The 19,599-nt window shown below is 50.0% G+C and overlaps 1 protein-coding gene across 2 annotated transcripts in view; it reads left to right on the top strand.

Moving 5' to 3' along the window:
- The window catches only part of BRI3BP (BRI3 binding protein), a 32,590-nt gene extending 13,418 nt beyond the window's left edge, over nt 1–19,172 (top strand). Inside the window, exons 3-4 of one of the 2 annotated variants that reach the window (XM_011948393.1) lie at nt 5,198–5,300; nt 18,362–19,169. In XM_011948393.1, coding sequence (XP_011803783.1) covers nt 5,240–5,300; nt 18,362–18,801 — 501 coding nt within the window. In that variant the 5' untranslated portion in view covers nt 5,198–5,239 and the 3' untranslated portion in view covers nt 18,802–19,169. Of the gene's footprint in view, nt 1–5,196; nt 5,301–18,361 lie in introns of those variants that run through there. The other variant, XM_011948392.1, reaches the window with a different exon arrangement.
- The last annotated feature ends 427 nt before the right edge of the window (nt 19,173–19,599 follow it).

Here is a 19,599-nt window from a genome sequence, read left to right as displayed (position 1 = left end):
CCAGCACTTTGGGAGACTGAGGCAGGCAGATCACCTGAGGTTAGGAGTTCAAAACCAGCCTGGCCAACATGGCAAAACTCTGTCTCTACTATTTTACAAAAACTAGCCAGGCTTGGTGGCGCGTGTCTGTAATTCCAGTTACTCAGGGGGCTGGGGCAGGATAATCGCTTGAACCTGGGAGGGGGAGGTTGCAGTGAGCTGAGATGGCGCTAATGCCCTGTAGCCCAGGTGACAAAGCAAGACTCTGTCTCAGGAAAAAGAAAAAAATTGTGACAGGAAAAGCTGGGCATGGTAGCAGCTGCCTGTGGTCCTAGCTACATGGGAGGCTGAGGTGGGAGGAGTGCTTGAGCCCAGGAGTTTGAAACTGCAGTGAGCCATAATTAACCCCACTGTACTCCAGGCTGGGCAACAGGGCAAGACCCTGTCTTCAAAAAAAAAAAAAGGGGGGGGCATACATTCTGTAATCTATTTACTCATTATGATTATTTTCTGCTATTTCTGGATGTTGTTGAATATATCCATCCTTTGTTTTTGTTGCTGTGGATACGGACTCCATTTTATGAGCAGATCACTGTCTTATGTGCCTCTTCCATTGTCCACGTATGTCTGGCCTGCCTGCAGCTTTGGAGTGCAGTGGTGCTCTGAAGGAACATGTGCAACTGCCTCTCTCAGTCAAGGTCCTCAACCTGGAGTGTGCATCAGCATCACCAGGAGGCCTGTGGAAACGGATTGCTGGGCTCCATCCCTGGAGAGTCTGAGGCAGTGGATCTGGGTGGGGCCCTGAGAGTCTGCATTTCTGGCAAGCTCCTGGGTGATGCTGCTGCTAGTCCGGGCACCACCACACTCTGAGAACCACCGAGCTGGGATGTGTGCCGTGACGTGGAATCTCTGGAAGACCTCTTCGTGGTTGTGGTTCTGATTTACGCTGGTCTTCTGTAGGCCCTCCTCCCAGATCCCCCCCCCTCCCCCCACCCAAGGGAGGGGCAGTCACCCTCCTCTCTAATGCAGTGGTCCTCAACCTTTTTGGCAGCAGGGACCGGTTTTGTGAAGACAGTTTTTCCATGGACTGGGTGGGGGGATGGTTTCGGGATGATTCAAGCACATTATGTTTGTTGTGCACTTTATTTCTATTATCATTACATTGTAATATAGAATGAAATAATTATACAACTCACCATAATGTAGAATCAGTGGGAGCACTGAGCTTGTTTTCCTGCAACTAGACGGTTCCATGTGTTCCGTCTGGGGGTGATGGGGGACAGTGACAGATCATTGGGCATTAGGTTCTCACAAGGAGCATGCAGTTCACAATAGTGTTCACGCTCCTATGAAAATCTTTTATTTTTTTTTTTTTGAGACAGAGTCTTGCTCTATTGCCCAGATTGGAGTGCAATGGCCTGATCTCAACTCATAGCAACCTCCACCTCCCAGGTTCAAGCGATTCTCCTGCCTCAGCCTCCCAAGTAGCTGGGATTACAGACGCTCACCACTACACCTGGCTAATTTTTTTTGTATTTTTACTAGAGACAGGGTTTCACCATGTTAATCAGACTGGTCTCGAACTCCTGACCTCAGGTGATCCACCTGCCTCGGTCTCCCAAAGTGCAGGGATTACAGGCGTGAGCCACTGTGCCCGACCACCTTTTTTTTTTTTTTTTTTTTTTTTGAGATGCTGTCTCCCTCTATCGCCCAGGCTGGAGTGCAGTGGCACGATCTTGGCTCATTGCAACCTCTGCCTCCCAGGTTCAAGCAATTCTCCTGCATCAGCCTCCCAAGTAGCTGGGATTACAGGCGTGCACCACCACGCCCAGCTAATTTTTTGTGTTTTTACTAGAGACAAGGTTTCACCACATTGGCCAGGCTGGTCTTGAACTCCTGGCCTCGGGTGATCTACTCGCCTCGGCTTCCCAAAGTGCTGAGATTACAGGCGTGAGCCACCACGCTTAGCCTAAAATTTTTTCTTAAGGTAAATTAGAGATAGGGTCTCATTTGGTTGCCCAGGCTGGTCTCAAACTCCTGGGCTAAAGCAATCTTCCCACCTCAGCCTCCCAAAGTGCTGGGATTATAGGTGTGAGGCACCATGCCCAGCCTCTGTACTATTTTTTAGGGCTAAAATGTTGGTGTCCTCATAGGACATTGTGAAGTCAATGCTTCTGTTAGAATATTGGACATTGGCCGGGCACAGTAGCTCATGCTTGTAGTCCCAGCACTTTGGGAGGCCTAGGCAGGTGTATCACTTGAGGTCAGGAGTTCGAGAACAGCCTGGTCAACATGGTGAAACCCCATCTCTACTAAAAATACAAAAATTAGCCGGGTGTGGTGGCAGGCACCTGTAATTCCAGCTACTCAGGAGGCTGAAGCAGGAGAATTGCTTGAACTCAGGAGACAGAGTTTGCCTTAAGCTGAGATTGCGCCAGTGCACTCCAGCCTGGGTGACAGAATGAGACCATGTCTCAAAAAAAGAAGAAGAATATTGGATGTTGACAGGAGTCTTGAACACTTACCATGCGCTCAAAGCATTTCACATGAATAGCCCATGTAAAGCTCAAAATAACTAGATGAAATAGGTACTGTTATCTCCATTGTTAGTGGAAACCCTGAAGCCCCAGACAGCTTATGAATATATATAATACGCTGATGGAAACCCAGCTAGTAAGAGGCAGAGCTGGGATTTGAACCCAGGCAGTCGACAGTCCGGCTTGTGCCTTCTCAACCACAATGCTACCTCTGAGGTTATTGGCATTTTCTACTCTCCTAGTTCCTGATTCAGCCCTGCTCTTATCTTCTCTGTCCTGTAGGAACCATCCAGTCAGGATATCCAGTTTAAAATGCTGTAGTTAGCTGGGCATGGTGGCTCAAGCCTGTAATCCCAGCACTGTGGGAAGCTGAGGCAGGTGGATCACAAGGTCAAGAGATTGAGAACATCCTGGCCAACATGGGGAAACCCCATCTCTACTAAAAATACAAAATTAGCTGGGTATGGTGGCGCATGCCTGTAGTCCCAGCTACTCGAGAGGCTGAGGCAGGAGAATCTCTTGAACCCAGGAGGCGGGGGTTGCAGTGAGCTGAGATCGTGCCACTGCACTCCAGCCTGGCGACAAAGTGAGACTCAAAATAAAATAAAATAAAATAAACTACTGTAGCTGCCCAGGTGTGGTGACTCAACACCTATAATCCCAGCACTTTGGGAGGCCGAGGTGGGCAGATTACCTGAGGTCAGGAGTTCAAGACTAGCCTGGCCAACATGGCGAAACCCTGTCTCTACTAAAAATACAAAAATTTTAGCTGAGTGTGGTAGTGCAAGCCTGTAGTCCCAGCTACTTGGGAGGCTGAGGTGGGAGGATTGCTTGAACTTGGGAGGTGGAGGCTGCAGTGAGCCGAGATCATACCACTGCACTCCAGCCTGGGTGACAGAGCAAGACCCTGTCTCAGAAAAAAAAAAAATGCTGTCGCCAATTCACAGAGGCGTTTACCCTTGACACATGAGCCAAGTGATGTAGGTGGGTTCTGTTATGGCGGCACTCTGTGTGCTGCAGCCCTGCAGAATCCCGGCCCCCATAGATACCTTGGTCAGCCCTTACAAAGGGAAGGGGTATGTTTTACTCAGTTTTGCTCAGTTGTTGGGCTGTCATCAATTTGTATCAAGTTCAAATTCATCCCCTGGGCCAGTAGACCACTTGGGTGGCATTCATCGTGGGCTCGCTGTTTTTTCCCCTGTAATAGCAAAGGCTGGAAACCACATAGGTGTCCGTGAGTAGGGGCCTGGCTCCAGGTGTGCCATCTTTTAAAAAGGGTGAGGCAGCTCTGTGTGTTCTGAGTGTGAATGATTTCCAAGATAAGAGTGTTGCACGAGAAAAGCAGCCCAGCTGTACACCTGTGCTGCCATTGTGGAGAGAATATGTCCGTGCCATTATTCACCTGGCACATCTAAGGAAGGGTTCACAAGGGAGTGGTCATAGTGGTTCCTCTGGAGGGGGATTCAGGTTGCCAGGAAATGAGAGGGAAGGCTTACTGTCCACTGAATACCTGTTGGTAGGCTTGAGTTTTATGCTACATGTATACAATATCACTTATTTTTTAAAAAAAAAAGTTAAAATGAAGCTGTACCTTGTATTCATGTTTCTTGAGGGTCCTTAGAATTGGATAGAGCATGGGGCTCTATCGTTACCAGCTTCTTAGGAGCAGAAACTTCCACTCTTTACAAATGAGAAACCTGCAGGGTGCAGTGCAGTGTTTCACGCCTGTAATCCCAGGAATTTGGGAGGGCCAGGCAGGAGGATCGCTTGAGGCTTAGAGTTTGAGACCAGCCTGGGCAATATAGCAAGACCCCGTCCCTACAAAATAATAATAATAATAATGATAATAATAATAAAGCCTGGTGTGGTGGCTACACCTGTAGCCCTAGCTACTTGGGAAGCTGAGGCGGGATTGCTTGAACCTGGGAGTTTGCGGCTGCAGCGAGCTATCATTGTACCACTGCACCCCAGCTTGGGCAACAGCAAGACCCTGTCTCTTTAGAGAAATCAGGCAGAAAGCCGGGCGTGGTGGCTCAAGTCTGTAATCCCAGCACTTTGGGAGGCCAAGATGGGCGGATCACGAGATCAGGAGATCGAGACCATCCTGGCTAACACGGTGAAACCCCGTCTCTACTAAAAAATACAAAAAACTAGCTGGGCAAGGTGACGGGTGCCTGTAGTCCCAGCTACTCAGGAGGCTGAGGCAGGAGAATGGCGTGAATCCGGGAGGCGGAGCTTGCAGTGAGCTGAGATCCGGCCACTGCACTCCAACCTGGGTGACAGAGCAAGACTCCATCCAAAAAAAAAAAAAAAAAAAAAAGAAATCAGGCAGAAGAAAGCAGAAGAGACCCTGACCCAAGAGGGAGCATGAAAGACAGCAGGAGCAATGGCAAGCGGCGTAACCCGGCCCTGCAGAGTCCCAGCCTCCATAGGTGCCTTGTTCAGCCGTTCCAAGGAAGGGGTCATTTTCACCAATTTTCTCAGTTGGGCTGTCATCAGTATCCAGTTCAAGTCACTCCCCTGGGCCAGTAGACTGCGTGTGTGGTATTCATCGTGGACTTGCGGTTTTTCCCTTCCCAGGTATAAACTCCCGGGCTCCCCGGTTCACTGCTTGACGGATGGAGGAAAAGAGCGGAGTGGTGAGTAGAAATTGGGTGATGACTGTTTTCTTGTTTCTGCAGTTCCTGGCCAGGCTGACCGAGAGGTTCGTGTTGGGAGTGGATATGTTCGTGGAGACACTGTGGAAAGTGTGGACCGAGCTCTTGGATGTTCTTGGACTTGATGGTAGGTGTGGGGGTGGCATTCGCATAAAGTGTCATTCTATTTTGGTGGTTCTGGTAGTGTGGAACTGGTACTCACAGTGAGTAATACATGAGAAGGTTGCGGAGGGCTGGTCAGTGAGGATAGGAGTGAACGTTTTTTATTTTAATAGTCTCATATAGAGGCCAGGCACAGCGGCTCATGCCTGTAATCCCAGTGCTTTGGGAGACCAACGTGGGACGGTTGCTTGAACCCAAGAATTCAAGAGCAGCCTGGGCAATGTGGTGAGATCCCGTCTCCACAAAAAAAGTACCAAAAAATTGCTGGGTGTGGTGGTGTGCACCTGTAGTCCCCAGCCACTCGGGAGGCTGAGGCAGGAGGATTGCCTGAGATCAGGAGTTTGAGGCTGCAGTGAGCTATGATCATGCCACTGTACTCCAGATTGGATGACAGAGCAAGACTCCTCTAAAATAATAATAAAAATAAAAAACAAATGGCCCATCAAAGCTGAGATTTCCCAGATGCCATTTAGGGTAAGGTGCGACTGACTGGGTAGTGCCAACTTGTGTGTCCCTAGGCAAAACACATGGACCAGAGGTATAGTGCCCTGGGTCACTGGGATCCGTGCAATAAATGACTAGTTATTTAGACAGAAGGGGATTTCATGGAGACAGAGACACTCAAAAGAATCTTCAGAAAGACTGAGGGAGAGATGCATGGCCTCAGACATTGCCGAACTGGCCGTCCAGGGTTGCAGCTGTTGAGACCATTGAGTTCCAGGTCACACAACTGTAGCATAATTTGAGGACCAGGAAGCCACTGCTGCCACCACAACAACTAGACTTTGCGTGTAGGTGCAGGGAGCCTTTCCGTTTCTGGAACCGTGCATATCGGCTGCAACACTTCACTTAATTTTCAAAGTCATGTGTGTATGGGGGAACTGCAAGGCGGAACTTACTTTCCGTCCAGTCCCTAGCTGCGAGGGAGGCAGGCTAATGCAGTTCTTAGCTCTCCAGCTTCTGCCATCCAGGAAGGCAGGCTGGGGGCAGGTGTCATCCGATGCTGCACCAGCCCATCCGCCATACCCACCGCATGGGGCAAGAATTGCCAGGGGAGCTCCCCTGCTTTTGTGCGCTGGGGAGGAGGGTAGTGCAGTTTGATAGTGCAATGCTAGTCACACATTTATAGCCAGGAAGAGAACATTGGCGGGGCACAGCCCTCCCTTTCTGCATGTGGGTTGGAGCATCGATACTGGTCTTGGTGGATGGCAAGGCAGCAACGGTCCTGGTAACTGAGTGGGGCACCTCTAGTCCAGGCCTGCAGCCTGTGCCGCCCCCAGCCTTACACCCCCCTTCCCAGGCGGCTCTGCCCCACCTCCACCTGCATTCCATCGGGGGGGGGGGTGACAGGAGCTAACCCGGGCAGAGCGTCCAGGGTGTGCAGCTTTTATACCCAGAGGAGACCTTGTCCCTTACCACCTTAAGAGCTCCAGAGGCATCCCATGCTCTCAGGATGAAGTCACCTCCCCGTTTTCTCTGCCGTGCCCTGTGGTGTGCCAGGTAGGGAGGGATCTCCTAGCTGCCCCCGCTCCACTGCTCTCCTTCCGTCCACAAGGTGGAGGCTGCTCTTCCCTGGGCCTTTCCAGAGGAAATCCCCCAGCTGGGCTCTTTCCAGCCCCCCTGCCCTGGTCCCAGCTGCCACCTGTCTCACGGGAAGGTCTGCAGTTGCTGCATGTGGCAGGGTTCCTAAGACCACTTACAGGCTCACCAGTTCCCTAGGAGCACTGGCAGGACTCAGCATATAGCTGTCCTCATGGCTGTGATTTATTGTGACGGAAGGACGCAAGCACCATCAGCAAAGGGAAAAGGCGTGTGAAGTCCCGGGGAGGCCAGGCTCAAGCTTCAAAGTCCTCTCCCTGGGGAGTCACACGGGACGCACTTAATTCCCCCAGCAGAGGGTGCCCACCGAGGACTCCGTGCCCAGGCTTTTTACTGGGGGCTGGTCATGTCATCACCCTCTGCTTGACATGTGTCAAAATTCTAGACTCCCAGAGGGAATGCAGGTGGTGTCATAAACCGCATCATTTGTGTCAACAGCCTAGGCCTGGCGTCTCCGGGCTGCGCTCTGGCCCCAGCTCTGCACCTGGCACAAAGAGACCCTTTTTGTTTGTTTGCTTGTTTGTTTGTTTTGAGACGGAGTCTCACTGTCGCCCAGGCTGGAGTGCAGTGGCGCTATCTTGGGTCACTGCAAGCTCCGCCTGCTGGGTTCACGCCTCAGCCTCCCGAGTAGCTGGGACTACAGGTGCCCGCCACCACGCCAGGCTAATTTTTTGTATTTTTAGCAGAGAGGGGGTTTCACCATGTTAGCCAAGATGGTCTCGATCTCCTGACCTCGTGATCCACCCGCCTCGGCCTCCCAAAGTGCTGGGATTACAGGCGTGAGCCACCATGCCTGGCCTTTGCTTGTTTTTGTTTAGGATCTCACTCTATTGCCCAGGCTGGAGTGTAGTGGCTCAATCATGCCTCACTACAGCCTCAACTTCCTGGGCTTGTGATCCTCCCACCTCAGCCTCCTGAGTAGCTGGAACCACAGGCCCATGCCACCAGGCCTGGCTAATTTTTACATTTTCTGTAGAGACAGGGTCTTACCATGTTGCCCAGGCTGTTCTCAAACTCTTGGGCTCAAACCGTTCTCCTGCTTCAGCCTCCCAAAGTGCTGGGATTATAGGCGTGAGCCACCACACCCAGCCCACTCTTGGTAAATAAGAGCAGGAGGGCTGTGGGGCCCGCTGCTTAGCCAGTCATGTGGGCTGAAATGTGCTCCCCGAGAGTACGAATATGTATTCCAGTCCTAGCCCTGGACCTGTGAGTGAGCCCTTGTTTGGGAATGGGGTCTGCAGATGTGATCAAGTTAAATGAGATCGTCTTGGATTAGAGTGGACCCTCAATTTAATGATTGATGTGCTTATAAGAAGTGGGGAATTGGGACACAGAAGCACCAAGAAACATGGGGAGAAGATGGCCCTGGGAAGTGAGAAACGGGGACTGGAGGGACGGAGCCATAAGCCAAGGAACACCTGGGGCTACCAGAAGCTGGAAGAGGCGAGGAAGGGTCTTGAGCTTTCAGAGGGAGTGCGGCCCCGCCGAGACCTTGACTCAGACGTCCGGCCTCCAGAACCGCAAGTGGATGAACTTCTGTCGTATTCCGCCCAGTTTGTAGTGGTTTGTTGCGGCAGCCACGGGAAACTGCTATACCGTAGCCCTGTTACATGTGGGATCTCAGCACTGCCCATTGGTCTTTGACATCCCCGTTTTGCTGGTCAGAGATGGGGGAGTGAGGCCCACTGGCCATGATGGGCACACTGGTTCATACCTGCTGACACCCCAGGCCATTCACAAACATCTCTGAGTTCAACCTTTAAGAGGCCTTATGCCAACTCAGTCACCTCACTGCTCAAAGAATTGGAGGCATCAGCATGGCCAGAGGACACTGTGCACCTGGCAGCCCCCCGGGGCCACTCACGGCCCCTCCTGGGACTTGGCAGAGTTAACGCACCCTCCCCCAGATGCAGCCACTGCGTGCAATCCTCTTAGCTTCCGTATTCACCACCTGCCCGGATTGTCAAACTCTCCGTGTTTTCATCGCCACCCATTGAACCCTGGAGAAACAAACCTGATTGCAGAAAATCGCACGCAGCTTGGAATGAAAAACTACAGAGTAGGAACAGCCTCCTAATCATATGGAAGAAGCCCAGAATAGAGGCATCCGCAGCGGATCCATAAGCCCTGAATGCCCGCATTCATCAGGAGAGCAGCTGGCGCGTTCCGGAGGCGAAACGAGCCTACTTCCGTGTTGAAGCTTTTCTAGCTCTGTTTGATGCGTAAGCTTCGAGGCATCCAAAGGCCTTTGGAATTCGTGTCTTATGCGTAGAAGTTTGAGTGCAAAATGCTTTACAGGAAGCCATACACCAACGTTGGATATTCTGGTAAAAAGGGTTTCTGTGAGCACAATATAATTTCTTTCTTCAGTGTGGTTTTTTTTTTTTTTAGACTCTGGTTAAAATGGGAACTCCGTAGCCCCGAGTGGTCTAATAGAAAAAGAATGTGAGCCCCCTAGGTGATGTGAAGTTTTCTAGTAACCATGTCAAAAGGATAAAAAGAAATGGTGAAATTAATTTTTCTTTCTTTTCTTTTTTTTGGGGGGTTGGTGGGGGGCAGGAGGGACGAAGTCTTACTCTGTTGCCCAAGCTGCAGTGCAGTGGCGTGATCTCAGCTCACTGCAGCCTCCACCTCCCGGGTTCATGCCAGTCTCCTGCCCCAGCCTCCCGAGTAGCTGGGACTACAGGCATGTGCCACCACGCCCCATTCTCCTGCCCCAGCCTCCCGAATAGCTGAGATTACAGGCGTGCGCCACCACGCCTGGCTAATTTTTTTGTATTTTTAGTAGAGACAGGGTTTCACTATGTTGGCCAGGCTGGTCTTGAGCTCCTGACCTCGTGATCCACCTGCCTTGGCCTCCTAAAGTGCTGGGATTATGGGCATGAGCCACTGCTCCCAGCCTTTTTTTTTTTTTTTTTTTTTTTTTTTTTTTTTTTTTGAGATAGAGTCTTGCCCTGTTGCCCAGGCTAGAGTGCAGTGGCACAATCCCAGCTCACTGCAGCCTCCACCACCCCAGGCTCAGGTGATTCTGCTACCTCAGCTTCCCAACTAGCTGGGACCACAGGTGTGCGCCACCACGTCTGGCTAATGTTTGTATTATTATTATTATTTTTTGAGATGGAGTATTGCTCTGGCATGATGCCTTGAATGCAGTGGTCGATCTCGGCTCACCACTGCAACCTCCACCTCCTGGGTTCAAGCCATTCTCGTGCCTCAGCCTCCCAAGTAGCTGGGATTAGAGGCTCCTGCCACCGTGCCTGGCTAATTTTTTTATTTTTTTTAGTAGAGATGGGGGTTTCACCATCTTGGCTAGGGTAGTCTCGAACTCCTGACCTCATGATGCACCTGCCTCAGCCTCCCAAAGTGCTGGGATTACAGGCGTGAGCCACCGTGCCCCACCTAATGTTTGTATTTTTTGTAGAGATGGGGTTTTGCCATGTTGCCCAGCGTAGCCTTGAACTCCTGAGCTCCAGTGATCTGCCTGCCTTGGCCTCCCAGAGTGCTGGGATTACAGGCATGCGCCACCATGCCCAGGAGAAATTAATTTTAATAAGATATTTTAGTTAACCCAATATATTAAAAACATCCCAACTTATAATTAATAGAAAATTATGAGGTGTCTCACATTTTTTTGGGTAACTAAGGCCTTTGAGACTCAGTCTCTGACATTTAGAGCGCACGTCAGTTCTGACTTGTCACATTTCAAGGGCTCAGCACACGATAGATGGCACAGCCTTTGTCCCCATTGTAATCTGCTGGCACAGAGCATGTGTCCAGGAGTTGGAAGGATGGATTTAAGGTTCGTGTCTTTGTCGTGTTGCTTACTCCTCTGAAGCCGCTGAGGCCACTTCCAACAAAGTTTCCAATAAAGTGGGGAAAACGTGAACCGTGCTTCAGTGATGCATCAGCACAGGGCAGGGACTGTGTGGCTCCGGAAACTGGATCCCCTGGTTCCAAATCCCAGCTCTGCCCTGTCCTAGCTCTGGGACCCTGGGCAAGGAGTCCTTGTGTGGAAAATGCTGTTTACCCTATCTGCAAGTCATGAGGACTAGATGACTGTGTGTGTGGGGTGGTTGGATGGTGCCCAGCCCGTAGTCAATACTTGGGGGCTTACAAAGGGGCCCTCCTCCAAAATGTACATCATTGTGCATTTCTGGGACCTGCCAATCTCACTTGTCCACACTGAGGGCCGGCTGGCCAGCTGCACCCAGAGCCAGCTTCCCCTGCCGCAGCCATCAGGACTTGACAGGTGTGCAGGTGTAAACCTGGCCCACGCTGAGGAACAAGTCAGCCACCAAAACATTCACTTTGCTTGAACGGTGCCTGTTAGGAGTTGAATTGTGTCCCCCCCACATTCATCTGTTGAAGTCCTAACCCCCAGAACCTCAGAATGGGACGCTGTTTGGAGATGGGGTCATTGTGGGTGTCATTTGTTAAGATGAGGCCATACTCTGGAGTAGGGTGCGTCCCAGATCCGATGTGACCCGTGTCCTTATATGAAGGGGAGATTTAGACATAGACACACGCAGGGAGAAGGCCGCGTGAAGGCGGAGTAGAGAGAGGAGTATGTCTGGCAGTCACGGAGTGCCAAGGATCACCAGCAACCCGCAGACACTAGGAGGGGCCTGGGCAGATTCGCCCTCGAGCCTCTGAAGGAACCAGCCCGCTGACACGTTGTTCGTAGACTTCCAGCCTCCAAACAAACTGAGAGAATAAGCTTCTGTCCTTTTTTTTTGAGTTGGAGTCTTGCCCTGTTGTCCAGGCTGGAGTGCAGTGGTGCTATCTTGGCTCACTACAGCCTCCGCCTCCTGGGTTCAAGCGATTCTATTGCCTCAGCCTCCCGAGTGGCTGGGATTACAGGCTCATGCCACCAAATCTGGCTAATTTTGTTGTTGTTGTTGTTGTTGTTGTTTTGAGACGGAGTCTTGCTCTGTTGCCCAGACTGGAGTGCTGTGGTACAATCTCAGCTCACTGCAACCTCTGCCTCCCGGGTTCAAGCGATTCTCCGGCCTCAGCCTCCTAAGTCGCTGGAATTACAGGCACCTACCACCACACCGGGCTAATTTTTGTATTTTTGGTAGAGGTGGGGTTTCACCATGTTGGCCAGGCTGGTCTCGAACTCCTGATCTCAGGTGATCCACCCGCCTTGGACTCCCAAAGTGTTGAGATTACAGGCGTGAGCCACTGCACCCGGCCTTCTGTTCTTTTTTTAGCTACTTGGCCATGGCAGCGCTAGGGAAGTCAGATGGTACCCCTTGGCCATGAGGCAGAACATGCAGGGCCACTCGTGTTCTCTTTAGGATTTTGAGGGCCTCAGGGAGTGACATTGCTTTGGACCACCCTTGCTTGGTTTAAAGGACAGCTTTCACCGAAGTCACTGAGGGGTGGAAGGCAGGGGTGGCATTCTCTCTGGGCATCTTTCCCGGCTGATCACCTATCTTGGCCCCTTGATGACATGATGATGCTTCTCAAAGTGTGCTCTGAGGAACCCCAGGAGGTCCCTGAGACCCTTTTGGTTAGGAGGGGTGACTTGAGAGTTCCTCTCTTCTCCAGTAACATGTCTCTGAGGTCAGGGATTTAGCAGGTACTTTAATACTTCCATATATATTGATGCTATGTTAAGATAACATTTTGGGTATATTGGATTAAACAAAATATTAATATTCCCCCTTTTTTTTTTTTTTTGCCTTTTTTGCTGTGAGTACTTGAAAAATGTCGGTGACAAACGTGGCTCATATTTGTGGCTGGTGTTCCGTTCCTCTGAACTCAAAAACAGATTTGGGGACCAGGTCTCTAAATAGCTAGATAGGAAAGAGACTGGCAAACATTCAGGACGCTGCCACTGTTCTCACTGTGGTTTGTTCTGCTTTTGAAACAGTTGCTTTTCGTGAAAAATATTTTGTGTTAACCTATTGTCTCAGTCAGTTCAGGCTGCTGTAACAAAATTCCATGGACTGTGTGGCTTCACAACGGCTTTTTTTTTTTTTTTTTTGAGATGGAGTCTCTGTTCCACAGGCTGGAGTGCAGTGGCGCGATCTCGGCTCACCACAACCTCGGCCTCCCGGGTTCCAATGATTCTCCTGCCTCAGCCTCCCGAGTAGCTGGGATTACAGGCATGTGCCACCACGCCTGGCTAATTTTGTGTTTTTTTAGTGGAGATGAGGTTTTGCCATATTGGTCAGGCTGGTCTCGAACTCCTGACCTCAGGCGATCTGCCCACCTTGGCCTCCCAAAGAGCTGGGATTACAGGCATGAGCCACCGTGCCTGGCCTAACAGACATTTTCATTTCTCACAGTTTGGAGGCGGGAAGTCCAGGAGGAAGGTGCCGGCAGATTCAGGCGGTGGGGAGAGCCCTTTCTTGTAGACGATGCCTCACTGTGTCTCACGTGGAAGGAACAAAGCAGTTACCTGGGACCTCTTTATAAGGGCACTAAACTCATTCATGGGAGCTCCACCCCCATGACCTCCACCTCCCCAGGACTCCACCTCCTAAGACCATCACTTTTGGGGTTAGGATTTCAACATAGGAATTTTGTGGGGGATGCAAACACTCAAAGCCTAGCATCTATAATGGGTTATTTGAAAATGAGTTAATGATAGCAATGTTTTTAAATTATTAACGGCTGGGCACAGTGGCTCATGCTGGTAATCCCAGCACTTTGGGAGGTTGAGGCAGACAGATTGCTTAAGCCCAGGAGTTTGAGACCATCCTCGGCAACATAGTGAGACCCTGTCTCTACTAAAAATCAAAACATTAGCTTGGTGGTGCATGCTTGTAGTCTCAGCTACTCAGGAGGCTGAGGTGAGAGAACTGCTTGAGCCCAGGAGATAGAGGTTGCAATGAGCTGAGATCATGCTACTGCAGTCTAGCCTGGGCTACAGAGCAAGACTCTGTCTCAAATAAGTAAATGAAAAATAAATAAAATTTAAAAGACAATTAACAACTAATTAAAAACTACCTAATTTTCTGCTATGGTAAATATATCAGTTAGGTAGAACCCACATAAACAAAAGCTCTGGGGACGCTTCAATAATACTGAAGAGTGCAAACAGGTCTTGAGACTGAGAGGTTTGGGAAACACTGGTTTAGCCTCCAGTCTGCAGGGGACAGGTGTGAAAGTCAGCTCCCAAGTCAACCACATTTAGTCAAAATGCTCACGATGCCTCAGGAAGGCATGGTGTAGGAAACACACCCTGGCTTCTGGGGAGTCCTGGTGACCCCAAACCTTTCGTCCCAGAGACGGCTGCTGTTTAGTGTTGGACTCTAGACACTGGCCAGCCGTGCAGAGTCTGATCATTCTGGGGAACTATGAGACATTCAGGCCGTAGGTGTCGTTATTGACCGGAGGAGCTCCAGGGTCGAGGCTTCCCATCTCAGGCCTGCTCTGGATTTGCGCTTGCCCACTCCAGATGGTTGTGTCACACTTCTCCCCATGGTCCTCTCTGTCCCCAAATGCATAGAGTTCATCACGCCTAAGCTGGTGGATCTCAAAATGACCCTTAGATCAGCAGCAGCAGGAGCCTCCCTGGCAAACTTGTAAGAGGTGCAGATTTGGCTGGGCATGGTGCCTCACGCCTGTAATCCCAGCACTTTGGGAAGCCAAGGCAGGCAGGTTGCTTGAGCTCAGGAGTTCAAGACCAGCCTGGGCAACATAGCAAGATCCTATCTGTATTTGCTGGTTTCCACACTGCTATAAGGAAATGTCTGAGGCTGGGTAATTTATAAATAAAAGAGGTTTAATTGACTCACAGTTCCACATGGCTGGGGAGGCCTCAGGAAACTTGTAATCATGGCGGAAGTCAAAGGGGAAGCAAGGCACGTCTTACCTGGCGGCAGGAGAGCGAGGAAGCAAGAGCGAGGGATAAACTGCCAAACACTTAAACCATCATCTCGTGAGACTCACTTTCATGAGAACAGCCTGGAGGAAACCACCCCCACGATCCAATCACCTCCTACCAAGTCCCTCCCCGGACACGTGGGGACTACAATTTGAAATTAGATTTGGGTGAGAACACAGAGCCAAACCATGTCACTGTCTCTATAAAAAAATACAAAAATTAGGCAGCTGTGTTGGCACACACCTGTAGTCCTAGCTACTCGGGAGTCTGAGGTGGGAGGATCGCTTGAGCCCGAAAGGTCGAGGCTGCAGTGAGCCGAGATCACACCATCACACTCCAGCCTGGGTGACAGAACAAGACCCTGTCTAAAACAAAAAAAGCTGCAGATTCTTCGACCCATCCAGGACCCACTGAATCAGATCTGGGGATGGGGCCCAGCAACCTATTTTCCTAAGCCCTCCAGGGGATTCCTGGAGGAATCACACAAGTTTGAGAGCTGCTTGTGTAAATTACGCTTAGGATATAGCTGTCCTTGGACTTGCTAAACAACACTGTGAGGAAACAAACAATTGCAGCATGTGGGACCTCCTGCAAGAAAACCATCCTGGAAAAATTAGACTTCAGAATTTCAGTGTTTCTAAAATGTCTTGGGTCTCTTCCGGATTAACGGAGGCTAAAGTGATGGCGAATGCAGAACATGAACTGTTGCTGGGTCCTGGTGAGGGTTGGAAGGAAACAGCTGTTCCTGGATAACTGGGAAATTCAAGTGATATTATATGGAATTGTTAATTAGTTAATTAATTAATTTTTTTTTTTGAGACAGAGCCTCACTCTGACTCAGGCTGGAGTGCAGTGGTGCCATCTAGGCTCACTGCAACCTCTGCCTCCTGGGTTCAAGCGATTCTCGTGCCTCAGCCTCCCGAGTAGCCAGGATTACAGGTGTGCACCACCATGCCTGGCTAATTTTTGTGTTTTTAGTAAAGATGGGATTTCACCATGTTGGCCAGGCTGGTCTCAAACTTCTGATCTCAGGTGATCTACCCACCTCGGCCTCCCAAATGCTGGCATGAGCCACCGCGCCCGGCCTGGAATTGTTAATATTCTTAGAATGATGATAATATCATGGTTTTGAGATGAATGATGTCTTTATTCTTAGATGATGCATGATGAAATAAGTGTACATCTTTCAAATGGGTTAATCCAAAAAGTATGTAAATGGAGAATGCAACACACAGCTTTTTTTTTTTTTTTTTTTTTGAGACGGAGTCTCGCTCTGTCACCCAGGCTGGAGTGCTGTGGCCGGATCTCAGCTCACTGCAAGCTCCGCCTCCCGGGTTTATGCCATTCTCCTGCCTCAGCCTCCTGGGTAGCTGGGACTACAGGCGCCGCCACCTCGCCTGGCTAGTTTTTTTTTGTAGTTTTTTAGTAGAGACGGGGTTTCACCGTGTTAACCAGGATGGTCTCGATCTCCTGACCTCGTGATCCGCCCGTCTTGGCCTCCCAAAGTGCTGGGATTACAGGCTTGAGCCACCGCGCCGGGCCATACAGCATTTTTAATAATTGTTCAACCTAGTTGGTTTCAAAAGGAATATTCTACTGTTCTTTTAACTTTTTTGTTTGAATTTCCTTAAGTCAGGCACCAGAAGATGCTACTCTTACATTTCACTGCATTCTTGAGATGGAACTTCATGTGTGGGTACCAGTTAGGATCAGGTTTGGCTGAAACAGAAATCCAACATAACATTGGCTTAACCAAGATGGATGCTTATTTCCCTCTTATATAAAAGTTCTCAGGGAGGTGGTGAGGCGGGTTTGATGGCTCTGATGCATGTGGTGCTCTGGACCAAAGTACCTTCCATTGTATTGTTCCTCCATGAGTGCCTTCCCTGACCTCATGTTCCAAAGTGGCTGCTCCAGTTCCAGCCATTGTATCCATGTTCCAGCAGGCAGAAGAGGTAAAGGACACATTCTTGCTACTTTAAGGGAAAACCCTCTGAAGCTACTGCAAAAGACTTCTACTTACCTCTCCTTGACCAAAGCTTAGTTATGTAGCTGCAAGAAAGGCTGGGAAATGCTTTGATCCTAGGTAGTTGTGTGCTCAGCCTGAAGGGCATTTGTTACGATGGAAACTGAAGGACAATTTGCAAGCTATGCCCCACTGCCAGAGGTGTTTCAGTAAAAGGCAAAAGTTGTTTTCTGAGACAAAGTCTTACTCTGTCAAACAGGCTGGAGTGCAGTGGCACATTTTGGCTCACTGCAGCCTTGACCTCCCAGCCTCAAGTGATCTTCCCACCTCAGCCTCCTGAGTAGCTGGGACTACAGGCATGTGCTACCACGCCTGTCTAAATTTTTAAAAATTTGTGTTCTCTAGAGATTGCGTCTGTATTAGTCTGTTTTCACACTGCTATAAAAACATACCCGAGGCCAGGCACAGTGGCTCAGGCGTGTAATCCCAGCACTTTGGGAGTCTGAGGAGGTGGATCACTTGAGGTCAGGAGTTCAAACCTCATCTCTACTAATGATACAAAAATCAGCTGGGTGTGGTGGCATGTGCCTATAATCCCAGCTACTTGGGAGACTGAGGCAGGAGAATTGCTTGAACCTGGGAGGCAGAGGTTGCAACGAGCCAAGATTGTGCCACTGCACTCCAGCCTCAAACAAACAAACAAAAAACCTGAGAGTGGGTAATATAGAAATAAAAGAGGTTTAATTAACTCACAGTTCTGCATGGCTCAGGAAACATAATCATGGCAGAAGGCAAAGGAGAAGCAAGCACCGTCTTCACAAGGCGGCAGGAGAGAGAGAGAGCAAAGGGGGCAGCTGCCAAACACTTTTATACCATCAGATCTCATGAGACCCCCCGCCCACGATCACAAGCAGCATGGGGAAACCACCCCCATGACCCAGTCACCCCCCCCACGAGGTTCCTTCCTTCACACGTGACGATTACAATTCAAGATGAGATTTGTGTGGGAGCACAGAGCCAGTCCATATCAGGGTCTCACTATGTTACCCAGGCTAAAGGTGAAAGATGTATATGATTTGAAGAGAAACTAGTGTATGGAGAGGATTTTTAAAACTCAATATGGCAGGCCGTCTTAAAGGGCTTCCCTGGCCGGGTGCGGGGGCCCACTCCTGTAATCCCAGCACTTTGGGAGGCCGAGGCGGGTGGATCACCTGAGGTCAGGAGTTCGAGACCAGCCTGACTAACATGGAGAAACCCCGTCTCTACTAAAAATACAAAATTAGCCAGGTGTGGTGGCGCATGCCTGTAATCCCAGCTACTCGGGAGGCTGAGACAGGAGAATCGCTTGAACCTAGCAGGCAGAGGTTGCGGTGTGCCGAGATTACACCATTGCACTCCAGCCTGGGCAACAGAGCAAGACTCAGTCTCAAAAAAAAAGAGGCTTCCCTGTGTGTCCTGACGGAGCTTAGTGTGACTATTCACAGAGGAACTTCCTTGAGTTCCTTGGGTTGTTGCAAAGGCCTTTTAAGCCCAGCAGGCCAGCTAAGCTACCCAACTCCAGCTTGTCAGGAAACCCCTGGTCCCTGTGTAACCAGCCCTGTTGCTCTTTTCTGTCCTGCAGTCTCCAACCTGTCCCAGTATTTCAGCCCAGCCTCGGTGTCCAGCAGCCCGGCCCGCGCGCTGCTGCTGGTCGGCGTCGTCCTCCTGGCCTACTGGTTCTTGTCCCTGACCCTGGGCTTCACCTTCAGCGTCCTGCACGTGGTGTTCGGCCGCTTCTTCTGGATCGTGCGGGTCGTCCTGTTTTCCATGTCCTGCGTGTACATCCTGCACAAGTACGAGGGCGAGCCCGAGAACGCGGTGCTGCCGCTGTGCTTCGTGGTGGCTGTCTACTTCATGACCGGGCCCATGGGCTTCTACTGGCGAAGCAGCCCCAGCGGCCCCAGCAATCCCAGCAACCCCAGCGTGGAGGAGAAGCTGGAGCACCTGGAGAAGCAGGTCAGACTGCTCAACATCCGTCTCAACCGGGTACTCGAGAGCCTGGACCGCTCCAAGGACAAGTGAAGGTCAGCCGGCCGGGCGGGTCCACAGTTACCAGCACGCTGTCTCAGAAAACGGAAACGGAGGAAAAAAAAGCCAAACCCCAAACAATCTTAATAAACACGACTGAGCAAGAAAGTGGCGCTGTGTAAGGCTATTTCCACCCACCCGGCAGCTCTTAGGACACATTCCCAGAGGAGCGGAAAGATCATTGACGTGGAACTACACACGAAGTGTCATTAGTGGGAAAAAAAATATTTTTTAAACAAAGGATATAACCATATTTAGCTGTACAGTAAGAAATTTATCTGTGCATAGAGCATACAGTTAATTTTTTCAAGCATTTAAATACATCTTTTGTAAGGTTTTTTAATAAAGGCAGATTGAGTCAAGTTTATTAAAACTTTACATGGAGGGGAAGAATATGCTAATTTGACATTTGAGAAAAGTTGAAATGCAAGCGTTTGTTTTCACAGCTTAGGGGATTGGTGGGTGAGGTCTGTGCGCGTTATTTTCATGTTCCCCAACTGTGAGCTTTATTTCATGTTATTTTTGGTGGATGTTGACTTAGTTCATGAATGTTGTCACTTCTAAGTGTGGACAGTTGGGCTGCAGGATGCAACTTAACCTCTGTTGGATCCTAGAGACCCCTGCCAAGCTCCCGTCAGTCCTATTTCTAAATGAAGACATCGCCATTGCTAGACCTGAGATTTTCTCCCCTCTGTGGTTGTATGTATTTTAACCTCAACATTTTGAAAAGGAAAATGTAATTAGGGGCCAAGAAATGTCCTGGGGATTTGATGCCAGGAAGTACCTGTGTAA

The sequence above is a fragment of the Colobus angolensis genome, unplaced genomic scaffold, assembly GCF_000951035.1.
Source record: "Colobus angolensis palliatus isolate OR3802 unplaced genomic scaffold, Cang.pa_1.0 Scaffold28, whole genome shotgun sequence".
In the NCBI taxonomy this organism is placed as follows: Eukaryota; Metazoa; Chordata; class Mammalia; order Primates; family Cercopithecidae; genus Colobus; species Colobus angolensis.
The sequence above is the reverse complement of the archived record's forward strand: the minus strand, read 5'-3'. Positions and strand labels throughout refer to the sequence as shown.